The sequence below is a fragment of the Silurus meridionalis genome, chromosome 7, assembly GCF_014805685.1.
Source record: "Silurus meridionalis isolate SWU-2019-XX chromosome 7, ASM1480568v1, whole genome shotgun sequence".
Lineage (NCBI taxonomy): Eukaryota > Metazoa > Chordata > Actinopteri > Siluriformes > Siluridae > Silurus > Silurus meridionalis.
Window position 1 is genome coordinate 4935078 of NC_060890.1, and position 25426 is coordinate 4960503.

Consider the following 25426-nt stretch of genomic DNA (forward strand, 5'->3'; position numbering starts at 1 on the left):
TTGTTTATAAATAGCTTTAGCATATGTGTTTGATGAGCTACCCATGAGCTACCCATTTCATGCTTTCCATTAGCTTTTGGAGCATAGCTGTGGGGATTTGAGCTCATTCAAACACAGGAACTATCGTGATGCCAGACACTGATGTTGGGTCAATGTTGCTGAAAGAGGTTCAAAACATCACACCAAAATTTGGTAAATAAGATTTGTATTTGTTGACAATTTATAAGCAGAAAATTTATTGAAAGGAATCCTAAAACATCTCTTTCCAAGAGGCATTGCAAAGTTTTTCAGCTGTTTGTTTTAGAGAAATGAACTGTCCAGGTGCTGAAAGTGAGTAAAGCTGTTCTTCATGCTAAGGGAGGATTTTTCAATGTAAATAAAGTGGAACATCTGAACATTTATAGATTTGTTTGGTCAAAGGAAATCATACCGTTACATTACTGAGCTTGTTGTTTAGAAACATGCACCAAGACACTGTATTATTACAATGAATTAAACCTGGCTTCATAATATAGGAATAAAACAATTATAAAAGAGCTGATTAGAATAAATGCAATAAAATGAAAAGTCAGTGGAAAAACATTATTCTTATCTAACAGCCAATCAGATACTGGTTGCTATGCGACAATAAATTGGATGTGTGACCTCATTAGTTGATGGCCTAGAGGTTCTCTGTGATTGTCTTATTGTAATTGTAGATGAATGATAGTAATTAGATAAATAACGTAAATGAAGGTAAAACCTGGAACAAAAATAATGAAAACACTTTTTGAGCCGGAATGCCAGGCTGTCACACTCACACATTTTTGTGTGTATTGAATGCCTAGAATAATAAAAGCATTTCCGATGTTGAGGATTTATTGACTGCATTTTTGAATGCACATACCTATACTTATTTTATTTATCTTTTATCTAAGGTTACTTACAAGGAAGACTGACTAGGTTCAGGGTTAAGGCTCTTGAATAAGAAGTGCTTCTCCAGCTGTTCTAAAATTAGAAGTCACAACTTTTAAGGCACCGGCACACACATCATTTCCAGTCATCTTTGTTATGGTTGTATCTCCTTTTCCTTCATTTTCTTCTATTCATCGTTGATGGTCATATGAATAGGCATATTAAACAAAGATTGTAATTTTTATACAGCTTTGATGCAAAAAGATGTTCATACTGCAGGTATCAGGAAAGTCAACAGCTAAAATACTTGATTAACTAAAATACGTGTTTAAGGCTCTGGGTTACAGATCAGAAGGTCAGGGGTTCAAGCCCTGGTATCGCCAAGCTGCCACTGTTGGGGCCCTTAAGTAAGGCCCTTAGCGCACATGAATAACCCTGTGTTCATGACTGACCCTTCCTTTCATCACTGGGATATGTGAAGAAAAAAATATTGATAAATTGACGTTATAAGGGGAATAAAACACTTCTGTATAAGGAAAACGATCTCCACAGTAGTAGCTTCACATTAGATACACACTACCACCCTCATACTTCAACTAGTTGATTATTTTCTTCAAGATCAGACAGGAATCTAAAATGTTATTTATCCTTAGGTAATAGATCTGGATGAGGGTGTCTGCCAAATGCCAGAAATGTAAATGTAGATGTAATGTTGATATTTGTGTGTGTAGGAAAGATGGGGTGAGTAGAAACCTCCCAGAGTCAGAGGGAAATATTTTATATGTAAGGAAAAAAACTTTTACCCTGTGGGATCAATAAAATATTGTTAAAAAAAGGAATAAAATTCAAAGAAAAGGCAACCCCAATAATCAAAGTATATTTTATTCCAAAATCAATAATATGAGATACATTTTTTTAAATATATAATAGAAATCCTGTGGGCCCATGCTGCTTTAGGACAATGACAATAAATTCTGAGCGATTGTAGTGCCATTTCTGATCCAGACAGGGCAAACTCAAGAATTTATCCTCTTGTAGACCCCTGACTTTTGGCCAAATATTTGTAATGGTTCAGTCCGACGAAGGAAACCCAGAAAGGAATGCAGAGATCCCGCCCTGAAGAAAGGCGACCTGTGCATGTGAAATTAAGGATTCAAACAAAATTAATAACAATGACCATATGGTGCAGCAAATTCTGCGGTAAACAAATAAGGTCTGATGATGTCAATGAGTGACTCAACCTGAGCGTGACGCTTTCCTTCTCATGAAGTTTCCACTGCACTTTTCACACAGGCCTCGAAAGCTTCCATTAAATCCTTACAGGCTTCAGCACCCTTCCCTTGGACACTAAAGAAGATACATATGTTTTGGTGAAGAAAGCTGTTAGGTCACCATTGGCATTTTTTGCTACACATATACACTCAATTCATATTAGCTCAAATCCAATAAAACGCAATGCAAGTGACTGGCTCAGTCTTGAGCAATGTATTGGGATTTAAACTTCTGTTGAATAAAAACCCAAACCATCATGTTGATCTCACACTTTCCACACTTTGTGCCCTGCAAATAAATAGGCTTTCTCAATATTATTGCATCAATTTCTTTCCCGGAAGCCATTAAAGTTCTACAAAGCCACTCAATTCCTCTGGGACAGTCAAGAGGTCGCTCCTGTAACGTAACCTACCAACGGCATCAACTCGGACACTGCTAAGTCCTACCCTTTTGCATGTCCTGCGTGTTCCCAATGGCTATATTTAAAATAGCAGATATACATTACTTAAAGTTGTTGCTAAATCCAGCCCCGTGAGGAGACAGCACACTATTTTGAATCTCTAGAACATCTGAGCTCAGCACGTTGCGCCATGCTACACTGATAACACCACTGTATTTTCCGCTGTGAGTGAAAAACGATTGGAAAAAAATCCCTTGTATCCACCATCTCATCACAATCTCACAAAGAGAATATGCAGGGAGAAATGCTGAGTTAGAAAGACATTGTATTTTAACTGTAATCAATTATAATCTATTTGTGTTTCACATATAGTGCAATAAGCTCTTACACTATTCAGGACAACTGCCATGGAGTTAAATGGAAAGCAACAAGGTTCATGTTTCATTATATCTCACAGTATGATGCTAACCCAAGCCAAAACCCTAACCCAAACCCTGACCCTAACCCCAACCCTAACACAAACCCAACCCTAACCCCAACCCTAACACAAACCCAAACCAAACCCTAACCCTAACTCTAATGAAAACACCCCAACCCTAACCCAAACCCTAACCCCAACCCTAACCCCAACCCTAACCCAACCCTAACACCAACCTTAATAAAACAGCCCAACCCTAATCCAAACCCAAACCATAAAGAAAAACCCCAACCCTAACCCCAACCCTAACACAAGCCCTAACCCTAACCCAACCCTAACCCCAACCCTAACACAAACCCTAACCCTAACTCAAACAAAGAAATCCCCAACCCTAACACAAATCCTAACCCTAAAGAAAAACCCAACCCTAACCCAACCCTAACACCAACCTTAATAAAACAGCCCAACCCTAATCCAAACCCAAACCATAAAGAAAAAACCCAACCCTAACCCCAGCCTTAACCCAACCCTAATGAAAAACCCAACCCTGACACAAACTCTAACCCTAAGAAAACACCCACACCCTAACACAAACCCTAACCCTAACCCAAACAAAAAAAAAACAACCCTAACACAAACCCTACCACAAACCCTAACCCTAATGAAAAAACCCAACCCTGATTGGTTGCTGCATGCTTGAATCCAGTTTAGATTTTATTCACTCATAAATAAAAAGTTATATATGTGATTTTGAAACGCAGTAAAGTAAAATTCTCCCCGAATGAAAATGCTTCAGTAAAAGACAGATACGCAAAAAAGCTACTTTAGCTAAAGATTCTTTAGCTAACTTACCTCCTTACTCTCCACCACTGATAGAAACCAAGCAACAGATGACTAATCTTTAACATATCTTTCAAAATACCCTTTAAAAGGCTTCCACACACACAGACGTGTACGCATGAACGGTCCATTAAAACGTCGCAGATTTTCCACCAATATGTATCAAATGCCCTTCAGAAGACTACGCTAACACACTGACCTAGTTAATATTTAACTCTCGCATTAGACTGCTCATATGAATTAGTATCAAATCAGTGCACGACTGATACGGCAACACGTGTTGACTGATACTGTGGAAAAAAAGTACGTCTAGCACACAACTCAGCAAATTTGGAGCAAATCGACGTGTTTATAATGCTATTCCAAATGCATCTGGGTCAATAAGGAAGCAATAAAAGCATAAATACAATAAATACAACCGGAGGAATTAGTACTGGTCTCACCATTTGTCCATCTCGTCTTTAAGGATTTGGCATTGAGCAGGAACATCTACAGACTCGGGCATCTCTGGTGTCTAGGTGTTGGCTAGGAAGAAAAGACAAACTACTGGAGACTTGGTGAGCGAAGAAACGTTGTTGTAATCCAAATAAGAAAAAAGAATGTGTGAGAAGACATGTATTTATACAGGCAGTCCATGGAGTGGGAGGAGGTTTAAAAGAGGTGGGGTGGAGTGAGAGTGAGGGGTAAATGAAGGAGCTGGCCGTGAGCTGATCACGTATGGAGAAACCAGCCCGTTACGGAACAAGGTGCATGGTGTCAAGCAGCAGGCGCAATTAGAACCAGCTGAGCTCGGAGATATCCTTCACAACAGCCGTTCTACCAAACGCACTACAGATACAGATATGGAGAAAAGTATTGGGACACCAAACTTTTCCAGCTGTATGTTGTTCCTCACCAAACTGTTGAAGGCCCACAAATGTGTAGGACGTCTTTGGATGCTGTAGCATAAACATTTTCCATTTACTTTTCAACTAGGAGACACAAACCTGTGCAACTGTGGACTGTTATTAAGTAAATGTAATTTGTTGCTGTATCGACAATGCAAAGTAATGGAGAGTGTGTTAGAGAAGTAAAGAAAAGAGTGCAGGCAGGGTAGAGTGGGTGGAGAAGAGTGATAGCAGGAGTGATTTGTGATAGAAGAGTATCTGTGAGAGTGAAAGGGAAAGTTTATACGACAGAGCTGAAGATGTTGAGGTTTTTGTTGGGAGTGACAACGAGGGACAGGATTAGAAATGAGTTTATTAGAGAGACAGCGCATGTAGGACGTTTTGGAGACAAGGCCAGGGAGGTGTGATTGAGAACGTTTGGACATGTGCAGAGGAGGGACACAGGGTATATCGGTAGGAGAATGCCGAGGATGGAGTCACCAGGAAGGAGGAAAAGAGGAAGACCAAGGAGAAGGTTTATAGATGTGGTGAGGGAAGACATGCAGGTAGTTGATGTGAAAGAGGCAGATGTAGAGGACAGGGGGGTATGGAGAAGGATGATTTGCTGTGTCGCCCCCTAATGGGAGAATCCGAAAGAAGAAGAAATATTACCTTTTTATTTATTATTGAGTGGAAAAAACATTAAGATATATAAAACATATAAGATATGGATGCGGTTCTTGATGTGTGAAACTTTTCTGTAGGTTATAGTAACAGGAAATTAAATGGTCGATGTGGGATGGTGAAAGTATCTGGGGATCAGGGGTGCATAAACTTTTAGGCGCTTCCAAACTAGCAGGCCCATGCGGCCTGTGGAGTGGTGTAGTGTTGTGCAGTGAGAGGGTATAGTGAGTAGGGCACAGTGCGGATTGGGATGTGGCTCAAGGCGTGTTTCCGGTTTGAGGAGAAGAAAAGAGAGAAAAAAAAAAAAGGAAGGCTGGTGCGTGCCGCCAGAGGGCGCGCGCGTTCTCGAAATGTGGTGCGGCGGCAGGCGCGCGAGAGGCATGTCTTCTCCCGCCTCTGCGCGCGCTGTTCGCCCAGTAGCAGCAGTAGGAAAGGAGAGGAGATGAAGCGGCCGCCATCTTCCGCGCGCTTCTACCTCTAAACGATGGTCCGGAACACAGGGCGGACACCGCGATCCACGGCGAACCAGGGCCGTTCGATCTAAAACCGGGGAAGTAAACAAAAATAAAAACCATCTGGTGCACGGAAGAACAGCGCGGATTCTCTCTTTCTCTCGTTTTCTTTTTCTTCTCTCGCCGTTTACCGTCAGCGCGCGGCTGCGGAGCTTCGCCCATTTCGTGATCACGGAAACCCGGAGCGATAGGGGCGCGTGAACGAGAGCGGGTTCCTCCGGGGAACACGGGACTGATTCGGACACCGGGGAATGCACCGGAAGCCGTCCCGCTATTGTATGTCGGGGTTTTTATTTTTTTTTTATTTTATCTGCACGCTTTTTCCCCTCTTCATAAACCGGACCGAGTGCGGAGTCGCAGCTGAAATTCCCTCGCGCGCGTCACGTGGTAGGTTCCTGCTTTTCTCGCTCTTTGTGTGTGTGTGTGTGTGTGTGTGTGTGTGTGTGTGTGTGTGTGTGTGAGCGCCACGGAGGTCGGGGTTGGGGCCGAGTCTCGCGCCTTAACGCCGCACTGAGAACCGGGCACGCGCTCATACCACACACACACCCTGTATAGAACAACGGAGAAAACCCGGGCCCACACTCACACACACCAACACCGTGTAGAACTATATAGAGTCACACACACACACACACACACACACACTCTTATTCACACGTGTATTGTTTGTGTGTGTAATTTTTTTTTAACTCCAGGATCAACAGCTCATGATCTTCTCTTCCTTTAAAAAAACGACTAGCAGCTTTTGATGTTTGATACATTGCTGAGACATTAGTGAGATTGTTGTGAGAGATTAGTGTGCGCGCGATTGCTGAGACTAGTAAAACAGTGAGATTGTAGAGACATTACTGAGATATTGCTGAGACATTAGTGGGAGAGTGAGGGATTGTGGAGGTGGAGAATTTAGTAAGACATTAGTTAGAGATTTCTGAGAAACTAGTGAGATATTGGGGATAAAAGCTGGCTCGGTAAATGCGTTGCGAAATTGAGGTCAATGACTTGTTTGCTGTGTGTTTATTACCGTGTGTGAGAGAGAGAAAGCTAGCATGTCTCTCAGCGGGGTTTAAGCTCACTCTAGCCCGCCTGAAGCTCACCTTGGGCTGGGCCACATACGCTAACACACTGCGGCTAACACGCTAGCCCTTTCCCCTGTCGTGTCGGGTTAGCTAGCAGCTAATTGAGCCGCTAAAAGCGCTAAGCTAATCTGTTGTACTGTCTCGGGAACGCGCGCTGAGACCGGGACCGAACCTGCCTCACATTATAAATCATCATCATTATCATTTATTATTACATACGAACATTAACCACTTATATAAACCTTCCTGTGTGTGGTGGTTTTTATTAGCCGTCTACAAGCAGAGCAGATGTGAAGGCTGTTGCATAAGTTGAGCTGATTGAAATGCTGCACACGGATACAGAACTGCACGACCTCCTCTTCCTCCTCATCCCCTCTTCCCTTCTTCCTCCACTTCCTCTTCTCCTCCTCCCCTCTCCCTGTTCTTCCTTCTCCTCCTCTCCAACTTCTTCCTCTCTTTCCCCCATTTCTCTTCTCCCCACTGTGTCCTTTTCTTTCTCTTCACCCTCTCCTCTATCTCTTCTTCTGCATCCTCCTCTTCAACTTCTTCCTTTTCCTTTGATCCCCTTTTCCTTCTTTCCCATCGTTCCCTATTTCCTCCTCTCCCCTCCCCATCCCTTCTTCCTCCTCCTAATCTCCTAATCAATGTCTTATTTCTCCTCGCTCTCTTCTTCTCCTTATTTTCATCCTTATTTCTTCTCCTCTTCCCCTTTTCACTTCTTCGTTCGCTTCCTCCTCTTCCCCTTTTTTATCTTCCTTTTCCCCCTTGTCCTCCTCTTTCCTCTTCGTCCTCCTCCCTTTAAAAAAATAAACATCTCATACCAGCTGTATTTACAACATCCTCCTTTTGTTATTTGTTTACTGAGTTTTAGTCTTTGTGGTCATGTCACCATAATGATCCGTCTCCTACATTACCCACAATGCCGTTCGATCGTCTACTGAGGGTGGTGCAGTGGGGGTTTATGCTGCATTCAGCTCTGGGTTGCAACTTGTAATTCATGATACTGTACATCCTGCGAGGTTCTTTCTAGCAAAAGGCAACACAGAAGCTTCCATTCCAGAAGCCTTTTCTTTTTTACCCTCATTTGCATTTAAAAAATGTAAAAAATTCCTTGTTTCTACTTGCAAAGGATCGTTTTGAACAACTCGAACACGGCATTTCCTTTTGTTTAAACTTTAGCAAAAAATAAATACGTGATGCAGCAGTGCTTTAGCGCTTTATTCTAGGGCCGAAACGATTCCTCGAGTAATACAAATACAAAAAAGGCATTGAGGCAAATAATTTGGTTTAGTCCATTTAACTACACAGGGAGCGGCATGTTTCCCCACGGATTATTATTACTGCTGCAGGAGAAGATCCAGGCCAAAGAAATTGGGATAATTTTGAACTTAAACCTAAAGAAAACACCATACAGTTTGTTTTTTGAAAAAGATTGACATATTTACATTTTAGTGTAGTATGGCAATTAAATGCACTAAATTGGTTTAGTTTTCACAGATTTGCAATTTCAACAATAAAAACCGTACATTTTTCAAAAAAGAAAACACATTTTGTTGATTTTTTTTTTTTAAGAGACCTGTCTTGTTTTCTCTTTTATATTTAGTATTGCTCTTTAATGAAGAAAAAGCGGTTCTTATCTGATTATTCGATTAATTGACTGAGTAAAATAATCGATAGTTTGAGCCCTACTTTATTACATTTATTGCACCTTCTCATCATGCTCCAACTTTCAAACGTGTCAGGATTACTAGCCGAGGCTCTGTGCATATTCAGAGTAGAGCTGCATTGCTTTATAAAACGTCGAGTGCACTGTTTAACAGTCTTGAATTTAGTTGGCAAAAGCCGATTGACGCTTTGAATTCTTTGAAAGAAAGTGGTGTAGGTGCAATGCCCAGGTTTGGCTCAAAAACCCACGGACTTGAAATGAAACTAACCAAAATCGGGTTCAGAGTGGAGGTTTTCCGCTGGCATTGTGAAATGGTCCACCAGTTTCATGTCAAGTCTGGTTTGTCTTTTTTTGTTTAACGTCCCACCTTTTGCCCGTCCCTTCCAGGTGCTGTAGGTGGGCTGGCGTTGACGAGTCCAGAAGCAGGCTGCTGTGCCCTCACTGCGGCCCTGCATGGCTGCGATGGCGCCCGCTCTAACCGACGCCCCGGCCGAAGCCCGCCATATCCGCCTCAAACTGGCTGCAGAGAGCACCGGCAACTCCACCAACCTTCTTCTGTCTGCACCCATCTCCTCGTCTGACACAGCGGTCTCTAACGGCAAACGGCACCACGAGGAAAACTGTCGGCGCTGCTGCAACGGCAAGGACTCTCTGCCCGAACCTCTGAACCTGGGCAAGTTGCAGCCACTGGTGGCCTCCTACTTGTGTTCGCATGTTGGGCCTGTCGCCGACGAGGGCGTCAGGATCAAGCCGTCGGTCCTGAAGAGCCGAGGGATGCTAAACGCGGATCTCCTCTTGCGTACCACGCTGAGTGGCGGGCAGCCGAAGAGCCTGGTGAACGGAGGAGCAGGAACTGGAGCAGGAGGCGGGAACGCAATGGTCCCGGTCAACGGACTGTCCAAGAAAGCGGCCGTGCCCAGCACTGCGCTGCCCGAGAAAGGCAGCATTGCCCCGTTAAACGGAGACAATGCTAAACCTCCCACCGGTGCTGGAGCTTTGATACCTCTCTCGTCCAAGTCTGGAGACGTCACACTGACTGTTTTCCGCCCAGATCCCAAGCACTCCCGAGAGCTTGGAGACTTCCATAGTCGAGTCCTGGAGGATACAGGTGTCAATAGCTCGCCAGAGTTTAAAGCGCCCCATAGTGACCAGTCACTTGCCGGCAAACCCGGAGCACTTCCTGTGACTAAAAGTAACCCTGGTGTCCCGCTCAATGCCCCCCAGAGCTCAACTTTGAACCAGTGTAGATCTTCTCCATCCTCCCCCCCACCCGGCGTAGAGGCGTTAATCCTTTGCGAGCGAGCGCAGCAGAGCCAGCGCCGGCAGGCCGACATCTCGGCTCGGCTGCAGCGCCTGTGCAAGAGGCTCCAGGTAGTTCAGGCCAAGCAGGTCGAGCGGCACGTCAAACAGCAGCTCACAGGCTTTTTGCACCACACCACGTCCCAATTCTCTACGTCCAGAGGGGACGAGCTCCTGAAGAACGGCACTTTTTCCACAGAACTGGAGAAACTGCATCTAAGCGGCACCACCGGTTTAAGGGTGGCCGAGGCGCAGTTTGACTCAGATGCCACCGAGAGCAGCTCAGGCGGTGAAAGCGATGTCGAGGAAGAGGAAATTTCCAAGGTGGATCTTGAACAGCGACATGTCAAACTGTAAGGGTTATTTCTTTTTGGTTTAAATTCTAATTTTATTAGAGGAAATTATTAAGGGGTGTTTAGAAAAGGCGTCTTGCCCTGACATCGTATATGTCAGTAATGAGATTATTTTGAGTTATTTTTTTTATTTATTTGTTTTTTTAAAGAGTAGATCAAATTGCAGGCTAGACATTTTCACTGCTTATGCTTTTTTACCGGGGAAACTAAATGGCAGGTTGGATCAACGGGAAGTTCACCGTCTTTTCTTGATTTCCTGACAGGGATTTTAGTGTTGGTGTCAATATGGTGGTAACTGGTTAAGGTGTTGGAATTTGGATCCAAATGTTGCGAGTTCAAATCAAATCAAAATGTTTATTATATGACCGGTGTTTTGGTGGTCCCATGTTTTCCCATGTTTGCTTTGTTAAAAGCTTCTCACTGAAGTAGAGAAGTTTTAACTCCTCCTCTTACTCGTAAAGAAAATACTGCAAATTCTAGTTCCTCGAGTATTCGTACGCATAATTCAGTGTCTCGTAATTCAGTGAACTTGTATTCGAATGGGTCTGCTGCTTTACGCTGAACTTCAAAGTCAAGAGCCCCTGTTCCTTCTCACTCTGGCCTTGTTTGGTAAATGAGATCATGGACCTTCTTCTCATAACGTGAGCTCGTCCAACGCCGCATCCCCGCCCTCCTTCCGCAAGGACAAGATTCCTGTTTTCTGGAAAACGGACTGAATTCTCGTCTTGGAATCGCTGAGAAACTAAGTTCATTACTGTTTTTCTTTATCTGCATGGGTGGCTCGGAGGCAAATTTAGGAAAAGTTCCCACCTCGTAGTTAATTCTGTCTGATTGACAAGCCTGATTATTATTATTATTTTTTTCAAACAAAAAATTTTAAGACCGTAACGTAAACGTGTTCCGCTTTTTTTTTTTTTTGCAGTTCAGCGTTTATGGAAATGAAAAAAGCCGGCCGGCGTTACGGCGTAGGCCAAATTATTGACGAAAACTTTGACATAAATAATCAAACAGCCATGCATGGAGCATTTGGATGGCAAATCCGCATACTGGGATGTGTCCTTTTTGTAACCGGACAAGGCTTTGCTTTTTTCCTCGCAGGGGTGGTTTTTTTTTTTTTATATATTTATTTTTTTTGTAAACACGAAGTCTAATGTTACCCTCTCCTCGAACCCAGCCCTCACTCCATCTAGTCCTTGCTTGACCCCTGGTTAGGACATGACTCATGTAGGAGAAACTTAAGCTGTGCATGATTATTATAACATATTTTTAATAGAGATGTGCGATATGTGTTCAGCCCACAGCAGTGACACAATTATATTTTCCAATGAGTTTAAATTATTTTTTTTTTTACCTTTTTATAAAGTTTTTTTTTTTTTTTTTCCTAAAAGTGTACAAGAGTCAAATTCTTACATTTTATCAGTCAATTACAATGACATTTTGGCTATTGTAATATTTATTATATAATTTATATTATCTTATAAATATGACACAATGAGTACATCTATTTTATAATATATTTTAACAGCTGATTCTTGGAGGGAAAAAACACCACTTGTGTTATATTGATTAACTATATGATTTATGTACACTTCTTCAGTCTCCATATCGTGAATTCTGAAATCATTCTAAAAGCGCATGCGCACTCGTCTAATCTACTAGTTACACATCATCACGTGCTCTCCGTAGGGAAGTTTTGTTTGGGTTTTGCATTTTACTCAAAAACATCAAAGCACACAACCGTAAAACAACAATCACATTATTATCATAGACGATATGCGTATGGTACACCCCAAATTCCTTGTCTGCATTCTTTACTTGCTGGATGAGTGAAACCTGTTCATTGCGAATGTGATGTTTCTTTCTCACAAGCTTCACCTCTGATCTGAGGGTGGAAAAAGCAACGGCCAAGTATCATGCGGGATTAGTTGTGTTTTCATTGTTAGTCACTAGAGGTCGTCTGATAGCTCGTTTGGATTGTATTTGGCGATTGGCGATCTCCGTGCAGCGCGCGCTCTCATGCGTAAAAACAAACAACAACATGGCGTCAGTGATTCGCAAGTGATTGTCAGAATGGATTTTTGCAGTAGTTCCAGCAAACAACTCGATCGGCAATCAGTTGACTTCTATTAGTCACGGTTTGTTTGGATGGTTACTTTACTGATGATGTTTTTTCTCCCGAAATACCTATTCAAATGAATATTTTCAGCACCAGACAAAGGTCTGGGATTCTTATTCTCTTCGGGTTATGGACTTCATAGGAGTTTCACGTCTCTTCACTTGCGAGGGCACTTCCCTTTTTTGCAAAGATGTTTTCTGAAATCTTCTCTCCTAATTCTAGTGTTCCTTCCTGTTAGTATGAACATTGTTTCCAGACGACTTCATCTCAGGAGGAACAGTTGATGTATTTTTTTCATTGCGTTTTCGGACTACTCATATTTTGACCAGTTTCACCTTTATACATGATCTCACCTAACACTGGTTCACACCTCCGCTAGAGTCTCCCGTTTGTCTTTTTGTTGCTTGTGGGCGTGGCTTATAGCAGTCCTGCCATTAACTGTGCACATTACACACTTTGGAACGATGTAATAGTTTTATGTTCGTAGCAGTTTTGATTGAATGCAGATGAAGGAGGGCAAAAATGCACACAGGCGGCAAAGCTATTTTCAGCTCTACTGTCATTTAACCTCTTGAGTTGTTGCTCTTCAGCCTGACACAGAGATAATGAGTGTTTGTTGCTCTATGGTTGTTGATTTAAGAGTAGGGTTGATGTTTTACTGGTTCTGCTTCATACTGGCTTGCCCAATTGCTCTGAACTCCGTGAAGATGACATCAGCCGATTGGGCAGCTGTCGACACGAAGCGAAGCCAACCGAGCTCCATCTAGAGCTATGAAAAGAGCGAGAACTGTTTGACTAGGAATTGAATAAAACCTAAATGCCTTAGAGATGTAGTGCAGTATTATGTTTTTTGCATTATGTAAGGTTTTTTGTCTTTGTGTCATTGCTAGTTTGAAGGCACCTTTGAGAAGTTTCTTGAATTTTTCTCGGCTTGGCTGTGCCCAGGAAATCCGAGATGAAGGCGGAGTAGCTTGGTCGTTGTTGTGCCGCCTATATTACACAGTTTCAGTAGAATTTTGGTTTATGAGCTTTAGGGTTTATGAGCAACTCCATGGTCCTGAAAGGAAAGCAGGATCTTGATGAATGACTGCACGTCACAGTGGGTGCAAACGGTCTCTCAACACCTGATCACGTGGGTGCGATCACGACTATTACATAAGCCACATTGTTCCTGCATACTTGCGTGCATCCGGACAATTAATTGTAAAAAGAACGGCACATGCTACGTAATACCATTGATACTCTTGCATTACACCTAGGGTTGAAAAATCCCAGGAATTTTCAAGACTGGAAACGGAATAAATTGGGAATTTGCAGGTTAGCCTATAACCAGGAAATGAATTGTAGTTGGAAAAACAATTTTGCAGGATAATCTTAGGTTAAAACAACTCGATTTAATAGTTTCAATCACATGCACTGTGCATTCCTAATAACACATCATTTCTTGAATCCTGAACAAAAAACAAGGTGATTCAATTACATAAATATTACCTAATGTTTAAATCTTGCTTGTACTGTGTGTAAACTTTTGTGCAACATTATACTAATAATTAATGCACAGTGAATGTAGAGGGTGTGGCCTCAGTATCCCTGCAGTAAGTGTGCTGTGTTTGTGATTGAATGTGCAGGGTTGAAATTCAACTGTAATCGCATAAAACCTGGTTGTTTTAACCAAAATTATCCTGCAAGATTTTTTTCCCAGATACACTTAGGTTCCCTTTTTATAAGCTAATCTGCATTCCCAGTTTATTTCCATGGGACGTTTTTAGTCCTGAAAATCCCACGCATTTTGGAATCCATTTTAATATAGTTTTTAAGAACTTTTCCCAAATTTCAAATGAATTTCCATAAATTCCCATGGTCACTTTCCAACTTGGAATATCCCTGTTTGCACCAGTTGACCCAATCATCTTATATAACCTTTTCAACCCTTATTTATGCTCCCACCCATCCTCTCCTCTTGTTTGCATTCCTTCCCTTTCACCACTCTCTCTCCCTCTCGCTCTCCTCGCATGCTTTTCCTTGTTTTCCCGGCCTTCCTCTTCATTTTTGTGCTCCTCCTCCCTCCCTCACTCACTCATTTGTATGTCATGACTCAAACTTTCCGGCTAATCGCGGACCTCACGCCCATCTCGATTCATTGTCTGCGTCAAAGACTTTTCTGTGTGTCTCGCTGCTGTTCTCCAGACAGAAAGGACGTCTCTCAAAACGCTCTTTTTACTTAATGGTTCATTTTTTTCATTAAGTAAAGTTTCGGTTCGAGAATAACCAAATCCTAGTTATAAAGCAGTGAGGAGTTCAACTAGCCAAAAGCAGGTTTCAGGTTGTCGTTTTTTTCCTTTCCCCCATAACTATATTATTATTATTATTATTCCGATAGCTAGGTTGAATCATACTTGCTGATAACGATTAATCAACTAATTGTTTTTAAAATGGATAGTGGCTGAAAATTTAAATAACAAATCAAATGTATTTGTCACATACATACAGAGTATGACATGCAGTGAAATGCTTTTTATGTCTGTCTGGCATTTAAGCATAAAAGGAATAGAATTTAAGGAGAAAAAATGTAAAAAAAAAAAAAAAATACCGTAATTTCCGGACTATTAAACGCACCCAAATATAAGCTGCACCCACTGAATTTTACAAAGATTTTTTATTTTGAACATAAATACCCCGCACCTGTCTATAAGCTTTAATGAACTTTACACAGGCTTTAATGAAAGACAGTGTCTGTAACACAGCTTGTATCTAAACAGTAGCCTACCAAGAAAGTCATTGTTCACTGTCTTCCTCCTTCCTTTCACAACTATTTCTCTCGGGAGTTTTTCTTTTGGCATCGTCGTGCGTTTAAAAATCACCATCGGTGAAGCTTTTCTCCTGATGCCGTTCAGCTCAGAACACAGGTGAAGTGTGTTTTTTCATGCCCGGTTGTTTTCAGCGTGACGAATGATTTGCATTTCCTGTAGACAGTCCGAGTGAGCGGCAGGTCAAACGTCAGAGGAACATCATCTATATTTATGATGTGGTGCGGCCCGATTAAAGTTGGAGCGCATCTGATTTAATATAAAGAGTTTCATTGGTTCACCTGAACCCGTTCACAATTTCATTGTTCTAATGTTGTGGGGTTCAGTTTTTTGGCTTGAAGTTTGTGAAACCGGGAAAAACCCAGGAAAAATCATAAATTAGAAATACAAAAAGTAGCGGCTTATAGTCCGGAAAAAGGGTATATAAAATATATGAACAATACATGTGAAAATATAGTTTGATGAATGTATAAAGTTTTAAATATAAAGTTTGATGAATGGTGTGATAGGTTTGTGCAGGTTGCATCATCTACATCAGCCAACGAATGTAGTCATTATAAATGTAATTAATTACAACACATTAATAGATTCAAGCGCTGCACTGCTGCGGTCTACATTGCCTGAGAAAAAAGGGCTGACTACGGACCTTTATTTCTGGTTAAAATGATGCCTCGGAGCTCTTTACTATAGAGCTCATCAGGTTTCACTTGTTTTTCCCAGGCCGGGGACTTCACATATTTCTTTCTTTCTTGTTAAAATATATATTCAAAGACCTTAGAACTAGGATACATTGACTTGCATTTTATTATTCCAAAAATTTAGAATGTTTGTTTTTATTAATTTTTTTCATTCAGTTATTATTTTGTATTAAACAATTTCATGAAAGCTAGTATGGAAAATTGAACTTGTTAATCACCACCCCTGGTACTTCAGGGTTTGAGAAAGAGTTAAGAAATATTTAAAGCTGTGAGGCTTTTAGCTAGCCAATAGCAAAATGCGATATAAAGTGCTCTGTGTTTCAAACGTCTTCTTGCCTGTTGTATGTTAACCCTGCCCCCTAATTTTCTACTAATCAGAAATGCATGCACACCACGGTGACAGAAATGCGACACGTTTTTAGGCTTTTTTTTCCCAATCAAACTCTGTACTGATACTGTGTTATTACCGTGATTATTGTGATTTCTTCATCTACGCACATCTTTTCACGCTCGAGTGTCAGAGCACAGCAATATCGAGCCGAGATGCAGTAAAGCACTTGCTGTGTGTGTGAACATTGTTGTCTGTTAGAATTACAATTATCTTGGACCGTAAGTCGTAAATTGTGTTCAAGGTCTTAAATAATTTAAAACTGGTCTTTATTTTCCGATGTCCATGTAGCGCTAGCTCTAATGCTGGTTGAAATGCTCCTGTAGCACTTTAGAATGTTTTTGTTAGTTTTCATGGCGTTGTAGTTTTTTCTTTAAGCCAAATATATGCGAATACAAATGAGACCAACATGAACATCCCATCAGCATTTTGTTATTGGTGCGAATCTTTCTAGGATTATTCCACAGGCGTAAAAAACGATATTTTTCAGCCATGAAGAAGTGCAAGTTTAGCGATACTTGGCTTGAAAAAAATGTTATTGGTTGCTAACGAAATATTTGTGTTGTGATGTAGTTCTTAAATTTCATTCTCAATGGTTTTAAAAAGTCTTACATTTGATTTTGTGAAAACTGCAGAAACCCTGCTTTTACTGCACTGGAAGCAATGATCGCAGTTACTCCATGTTAAAGACTAAACTGTAGGGGTTCAGATGGTCTCGCATTCCTTTAACTTTTGTCTAATTTTTTGCCACGTGCGTTCTATTTTAATTTGTAATCTCTTATATAATTGGTCCAGTTAGGTAATAGATCCAGTTTCTAATAAAAGGAATAAAAAAATCCTGAGTAACTGTTGTGTAATGTGTATAATAAGGCAGCAGTCATGGGCAATGTAATTGTATCTCATCCAAATCAAAATGCAGACCATTGCACGTCAGTGAAAGGGGGGGTGTGTATTTATTTTTGGTTCGATGCTTTTTGTATCTGCGCACCCCACTGAAAACCCTCATTCTAAAAGTTGAACATTTTTGCCCTGGTGAGACAGTTGAAGTGGTTTCTTCCAAGTTGCCACATGTAAGACATGACTGTTTTGCAGAGGGTGGAAAAGATGTAAATCATGGCTTGTGTGTATGCAGAGGTACCGTGTGATGGTGCAACGAGAGGAGAGCCTCTGCCATATTGTATTGAAAGGTTATCATGTATGGCAGAACTCGTCACGCACAGCACGTGAGCACGGAGCGTGATGAGCAAGCTCGAGTGGCTCGTATAACCAGTTTCACCTTAATAGTGGCAATAATGGGACGCCGCGTGTCAGATGTGTTTTTTTTTTTTGTTTGGTTTTTTTTTTGTTTGTTTTTATAAAGGGATTGAACATGAGCTTTAAACACATTAATTTTCTTTGTTTGCATTGTGCAGTGTGTATTAAGACTGTATCTTAAAGGTTCAGTGGATAGATTTTTTTTGCACATAAGTGTGTTTGGTGGGCTTCTCATACCCCCAGTGGCTTTCTTTTTTTTTGCCCTCATCCACCAATCAGAATTGTGTCCCTGGTAAATCATTTTTTAAAGTGCATTCTGTTAAACATTGTCTGAGAGGATTCCTTTCTCCAATCTCAGTGCATCACTTATACTATATACTAGTATGATTTTACGTATACTGATGGCTAATTTTGATGGTCACTAGTTGCTAGCCAATTTTAAAAACGCATACTGGATTTAAAAAAATAACACCATGTAAAATAGTACTGAACTTTATTACAGAATTTTTTTAAGTAATATATCATGAAAATGTGTTAAATTAATTGTTTATAAATATTGAGGAAAATGAGAACATGCATTTAAACTGAAACAATAAAACACTTAAATAAAAACAGTTTTATCCAAAATGATTAAAAAAAGGACAATTCAAATAAAACAGCATGTGTCATCATGTGAATTGCTCTAGAGGCCGTTCTCGTACTCTATAACGCAACCCGGAAAAACTATCAGTATGAATTTTTGACCAAAAGTTCCAGCAATCCTCTATCTGCACCGATTAATAGGCAAAACCGATAAATCCATCAAACTTCTACTATACACGTACCTCCGGATGTTTCAGATTCAGCTATTCCTTTCCTGATGGCCGAGTAAAATCTTAAAGGCCCCAGCTGGAGTTCTGAATTCGTCCATGCGAAAGCACCGTTTTCACCTGGGATATTTTTTTAGAACATGTCAGAATACTGTGTGTGTACCACAAGTGTGTCACATCAGTCATTATGTGTAAGGTTTAATCGTGATGTACAGCAGCGCTCACCTGATCTTCCCCGGTTTAGGTGGAGAAGAGCGGAAGGCCGCTTCGCACTGGAAAGAGCCTCCATCATAAGCCGCTGGACGTGGCTGCAGGCGCACATCTCGGACCTGGAGTACCGCATCCGCCAGCACACAGATATCTACCGCCAGATCCGCGCCAGCAAGGTGAGTATGATACCTTGAACACAAACCGAACACTACGCAAATCATGTACTATACAATGTAGCAAGAATATTGATTGTCGGTTTTATATACAAACCTACATATTATACGATATGTTATACAAACCTATATATTATGTTATTTGCCTGTTACATTGAGCGTCTGATCAATTCGTCCTCAGGGCTTAGTGGAGCTGGGAGACGACTCCTTATCGGCCCAAATCAAGACAGAAAAGCCCCAGAATGCCACAGGGGACCTCGGCCATAGCAGCAGATATCAGAGTGACCGGTCCAACTTTTTCCACTGGTAAAACCAAACGAAGGGTTAAATAACAATAATATATAATTAAAATTCCAAGAAATTGTGCTGTGAGTTTTGCTGAGACATCCATAACCTTTGCAGCACGACTGTAGTGTCAGATGTTAAGCTTTCTACGGAAAACAGCTGTTCCTCTGCACGTGTTCGACCCGTGATCAGCTGTAAGAAACGACGCCTTATCCAAGCCAGCGCGCTTCAGAACCATAGCATCAAGGTGTGTGTGATTTAATATAACAGTTAAGAATGTCAAGTTTCGATCTTATTATGCCTCGGTCCTCAGTTTTGAATCCTTTTTTTTTCTTTTTTTTTTTTTCTTTTCTTTCTTTTTTTTTTAAACACACACACTATTCCACTAAATCCTGCATTACAAAGCCGCCATTATAATCTAATTTCTCCGCAGGTGCAGAGAGTGTGTTTGCCGACAAGACCATGTGACGTGAACCCCGCTTGCGTGATGTGCGGTGAAAATCAGCCTAAAGCCGAGCTCCAGTTTGAGCGCCCTCTGGTGGACAACATGGCCGTGCAGGACCCCAGCATCCATCCAACACTGTCCCTGCAGTCAGGTATCAGATACTGAACACAGTTCCTCCACTTATTCAGTATTTGACAGGCTTTGGATGCAGTGTGATTGAACTGGTGAAGCATTGAGGCCCATAGCCCAATCCGAGGACCGGAGAAAGCATTTCCACCACCGGTGCTTGAAGAACTCCGTTATAACGTGATGTGTAACCACGTAGCATGTAATGATCGTCGCAATCCACAGACATCCCAAGTGCAGATATCCGTATAAAAACCGTGATCACATGACCACAATGCTGCACCGAGTATGATGTTGGGGATGTGCAAAACAGACCGATACGATTCACCCCATATTATAGTGCAGTGCGATCCGATTTTAATTCGATTCAACACAGTTCAATACGATGCAATGAAAATAAAACAATGCTATGCAATATGGTACAGACAGCTCACTTTTATTTCCTTGTTTCATACAGATGGCTAATCAATTTACTTAAGTGCCTTAATGCATGGCTCTTTCACAATCAGGCCTTTGCAGAGCAAAAAAAAAAAAAATTAAATAAAACCAGATGTTGTTTTGCTGTTCTTTCTCCAGAAAGACACAGCTTTACCTCCGGCATGTTGATCTATATTGGTTGTGACTCTTAGGAGACTCCTTGTTCTTCGTAGCTTTGTGATGCTTCATATATGAGTGAACGCTCTCCGAAACGAGGAGAAATCAATCCACATAGAAAATATTGGTCACAATTTTTGGTCACTTTTTAAATAATAGTATAGTACTGCAAGCCAGTATCTACAAATAATTATATATAAATAAATCATTTTTTTTACTGATGCGAATATTAAAATCTATGCATCGCGATATAAATGGCATTTTGCCATAAATCGATGCATCACATTTACGTTTGTGTCGATGTGAATCGCTGAATTTTACCATCACTATATATACACATGCATATTAGGACCCCTGGTGTTGAAACATTGCAACTGCGTTACGTGTAATTAATAAAAAGCCGATTGAACATATCGCACACGTCAACAAATTCGGCTTTGAAGCAGGAACAACCTTGTGGTGATATTTCGGCCAGGATGTTAATCGGATGATCTAATCCGTGTGTCGGTTTCTGTGTTTCAGACATGCCTCTTGCGATACAGCTCCTGCGAGTGCTGAAGTCGCACTGGCAGACGCGGCACATGGAGAAAGTCAAACCTCAGAAGAAGCCGCCGCTCAAACACAAGCTCTCGCACTACTCCTCGTCATCGGCACTATCCAAGCACAAGTTCATGCTTTCCAGCTCACCCATGGCTGCCATCAGTACGTCAGTAGCCTGGCTGTGAAACAAATTATGTGGGGGAATGGCTCTGTTTTCATGTCACCATCGCAAGTGTGCCTTTTTATACTTAACTGGACCGCCCCTTTTTTTTTTTGGTCTCTCAGGGTTTGCCAGCCATAAGAGTCGATCAGAAAGGGCACGGAAACAGGCCGAGGCCAGCATCCGCCTGACTAATGCTGACCCGCACACCCCGTGCAGGACCAGCCGACTTCTGGACAGGAGCACCAGCCGGAAGAGGGCCAGGGAGAACTCACTGGACCGAATTGAGTGTGAGTAGTTTGAATTTATATCTAGATTTGTGAACTGGATGGCTCAATCTGAGGCTTTTCTCATTATGCCGTGTCCCTGAACAGCCCCAAAGCTGCAGTTTGATGCAGGAAGCCCTTATCCTGCGTCTCAGCCAAGCGTCCAGCCGTCCACCCCGAGCATCATAGGACGACAGATGTGTCTGGCCAGTGACAGCTCCACCCCTCTGGGCCCCAGCAGTCAGGCTGGCTCCTGTTCAATGGTACTCACCTTTCAATGAGCTTCTCATGATCTTTTCACACAGACTCTATGTTGCAAAAGTTTATGACTTTCCTCTGACTGGTGCCTCAGGCATTGTGTGAAGAGTAGCAGTAGGTGGGATTCGGAGCATTAGCATGCAGCTGTTCAGCACACTAGCATGTGGACGTGGACTAGCATGCTTCGTTTCGTCACTTAATAACTTTTTTGCACACAAAATCCCTGCCACTTCTGGTTTTACGACAGTCTCGTGATATAGAATGAAGACATTTATTAAAGTATGCTAAAAAAAAAGTAGAACATATCTTTAGAAAGAGAAATGTTACATGTAAAACACACGTTCTTATATATACATCTGTAACTGTTTAATTAAAATGTTCAATTTATTAAATTTAATTTATGTATTATTGAACCAAGCCAGACATTTTATTTAAAACCGTTTTTAAAATGTAAACTATTAATAATAATAATAATAATAATAAACTATGCTAATACACAACGACAACAGTGTTCTCTAAATCATCAAAGCCCACTTCATTTAGCTTTCTCCACAGTCCACCTCGGTTCACCAAAAAGATTCACAAACACCCATTTATCGGACTTATCTAAAACACGAAGCATCATTTAAGTTCATCAGAACGGGTTATGATATTAATTATCGACCACTTCCTGTCTCGTGCTTGTCTTTGATCTCCTTTGCAGCCAATGAGAAAGCGGAGAAGCGAAAACTCATTCGACATCAACAACATCGTCATCCCCATGTCTGTCGCCGCCACGACCAGAGTAGAGAAACTCCAGTACAAGGAGATCATCACACCAAGGTACGCAATACCGTATCTGCTTCAGATCACCGTATATGGCTTCTTGCACCTGCATTACGTTTCTCTAACACTACTTTGTCTTGGTTTCAGCTGGAGAGAGGTGGACGTTGTACCCCTGCCTCTAGCTGACGAAGAGGAGAACGTAGAGGTACAGGAACTTGCCTTGACTTTCCTTCATTGCAGGCTGCACCAATTTATTTATGTTTGAGGGGTGTGTGTGTGTGTGTGTGTGTGTGTGTGTGTGCGCGCGCGCAGGTGGAAGACTTGTCCGACACTGCATTTATGCAGCTCCATCAGAAGTGTGAAGACCAGGAGCGCAATCGCTGGAGATGGACCGCCCTTACTCCTGCCAAGCGCAGAGGCAGCAGGTATCTTCTAAATAATTCATCTGCATCCTGCAAACTGATCTCACCCTGTTTTTAATTACAGTGTCTTAGAAAATGGGGTAGTGATTGGTAGACTGTTCTTTTCTCGATTTATCTCCAATCGCCCTCTGCTGACTGATATTTAGATCTTCATTAATATAGTTTGTTTTTGAGGCAAAACCTGCCAATTTTTACACGTAGGAGCTCCACATTTTAACACCACACTCGTCAATCAGACTGCACCAAATGAGCACGTTGATGAAGAAGGCCAAATGAGTCAGTTGAATAAATGATTGACAATTGCTCCGATGTTCAGAACATTGGCCCTCTTCCCCTGCTGTCGCAAGTCTCATCTGGACCAGATTTTACTGTGTGAAATATGAATCATATGCATGTGCGCTTTATTGATGTCAATGGAAAATGCTTTAAGTTTATTAATAGAAAATAAATGAATATCAGTCAGTTGGATGATTGACATTAATATATTCGTATGTAATTAGCGATTGTAAGATCGAGCAATTCTCATCGGTGCATCGGCATAAAAGTAACCAATGTGATGCATCGATTTGAAGAAAAAAAAAGTGCGTCGGTTTATGCCAAGTTGGCATTTGTATTGCAGTGCATCGTTTTAAAAGTGAACTATCGGTACCACCTTGAAATGCATTGCATCATATTTCTTTTTGTTGACTTCAACACAACCCTAAACTTTTTTTATTTAGATGTTTACATTTATGGCATTTAGCAGACGCCCTCGTCCAGAGCGAAGTACAAAAGTGCTTTCAGTCTCTATCCATATATAAATCTACACTGGTGCGCTAGATTTTTTTTTTAGATAATCAGATTTTTGTATAATAATTAAATGGTCTATGCATAAAAATATACAAACGTTGAAAACGAGCATTTGATGAACGCAGTAAAGCCGCAGTACATCACGTTTTAAAACGGATTATTTTATATTTTTTATGTATCGTATCGTGGCCTTGGGTATGGAGATGCACCTCCCTTTTATATAGTTTTTTATATAAAGTGTTCAGAATGAATGCAAATTTTAATTCACATCAATTCATCGTCTGTGATAAATGTATTTTTTTTGTCTTCCCGTTTCACCTGCAGGTCCTACAAGTCTGTGGACGGCAGGACAACGCCGTCTCTAAGCGGAACGACCCCGTCCACTCCTCAGCCATCGTCTCCGGACACGGGACACTTTCACCTGCTGCAGGATTACGGGCCTGTGCCGTCCCCCCTCAGCCCTCCCAGTCCCGATACCCCATGCTCTCGTGATGCCCACACACCCTCATCGAGGGACTCGTACATGCCTCTTGCAAGAGACACGCACCGGCCGGTGTACAGCGAGGACACGCGTTGTTCAACACCAGACTGCACCTACGAGGAGAGAGTAAGTACATCGCTAATCATAGTGAGGGAAAAGGACAAGTTACAGAATAAGGTTCAGCTTGATTCCGGATCTAGGCTTGTAGAATCGGATGTAAATCAGCGGCCCGGTTGTTCAACCCATATAGGACGACGCGAAATGAGTCGTGTACGAGCGCTAAGCCCTTACATTTGTCTTTGATCATTTTGCAGACGGTGTTGCCATGGGAACGCAGGAGCTTCCCCCTCCCCGAGGACCCAGTGCTGGAGCCCAAAGCGGAGCCGCAACCCAGTCAGAGATTCAGCTGTGGTGGCGAATGGGAGAACGAGACATCTTCGGCCTAACTGCCGTCTCCAGCGCGAAGCCCCGCCCTCTCCCGTAAAAAAACAAACAAAAAAACACGCTTCTTCCAGCATTAACCCACAAACGAATAAAGAACTCGTATTAAAAGCAAACCAATAAATATATGAAAGAACTTCTGTTGTTTGATATTCAAACATCAGCCAAATATTTTCACGGTTTTTAGTGAACATTATGGAACGTAGAAATCGCAACCTGTCTCATGAAGCTCTTTTCTCACAAAAAAAAAAAACAAAAAAAAAAATCCGATAGTCAGTTTTCGGTGTGGTATTTGAACCTGTCAGGTGAACACTTTGTAGCGCACTATGTAGCAGACTTCATGGAAGGGGGGGGCTCGACCAAAGGGGTGTTTCCCTGCTAGTTTGTGTGTATGCTTGTAACTGTGGAGTGACGACCAAAAACCGCTTCATTAATCTCGACTAATAGACACATCAAATGTATCTTCCTTACTAGAGAACACACCTTCAACTAGAAGCACTTCCTAGGATGTCCTTATGTATCTCTCTCCCTCACACACCTACGATTTTCATCCCCCAGTCTGATTCACGTCTGGCGCTTTGCCAAATCTGTATGTTTGAACCGTACACACTTCCTCTATAAATGGAAGTCTTTGATACATCATGTAGAATATTTCCAGCTGGGTTTTTAGTTTTTTTCTTTAGTCCCAGGATGTGATGAGATTCTTTAATTTCAATATCAATTTCACAAAATCCTCAATCACTTTGTACAGAACATTTCATTTCCGCTCTCCGTTCTCTCTCAGGTTTTCCAGTCGGTGACATGGTTTCTCTTCGAAACTGTCCTTTTGTTGCTTCACTGTTCCTCTCTACGACAAATTTGGCCTCAATTCACCATCACCTTTCCCCCCCTGGAGTGTAACTACTGGCTATGCAAAAAATCGACATGATGGTTGTCTCATTTCGTGTCATCTGTGTGTTTTTACTCGCTTTGTTAATGCTTTTTTTTTCTTTCTTCTTCCTTCTCCCCCGTCTCGTTTCTGTATTTACATAAGACAGGTTCCATTTGAAGTTGAAATGTTAATTTGCAAAAGAAACAACCTTGTAAATAGAAACATTAAAAAAAATCAAACCCCTCCAA

General features: G+C 41.6%; 1 protein-coding gene and 1 long non-coding RNA gene across 2 annotated transcripts; one reads left to right on the forward strand and one right to left on the reverse strand.

Moving 5' to 3' along the window:
- Positions 1-1782: 1782 nt before the first annotated feature.
- Positions 1783-4705, reverse strand: LOC124388995. Its single transcript, XR_006926496.1, has 3 exons — positions 4268-4705; positions 2136-2241; positions 1783-2025 (listed from the first exon to the last, which is right to left on the reverse strand). It is a non-coding gene; the product is annotated as an uncharacterized LOC124388995 (long non-coding RNA).
- A 1048-nt stretch (positions 4706-5753) lies between these two features.
- On the forward strand, positions 5754-25426 carry kansl1a (KAT8 regulatory NSL complex subunit 1a). Its single transcript, XM_046854169.1, has 14 exons — positions 5754-6273; positions 9016-10280; positions 18597-18738; positions 18917-19041; positions 19138-19267; positions 19454-19616; positions 20708-20887; positions 21011-21175; positions 21260-21414; positions 22113-22231; positions 22322-22379; positions 22487-22599; positions 23710-23992; positions 24181-25426. Exons 2-14 carry the CDS (start codon positions 9082-9084, stop codon positions 24310-24312), a joined length of 2964 nt encoding a protein of 987 aa, XP_046710125.1. The 5' UTR covers positions 5754-6273; positions 9016-9081; the 3' UTR covers positions 24313-25426.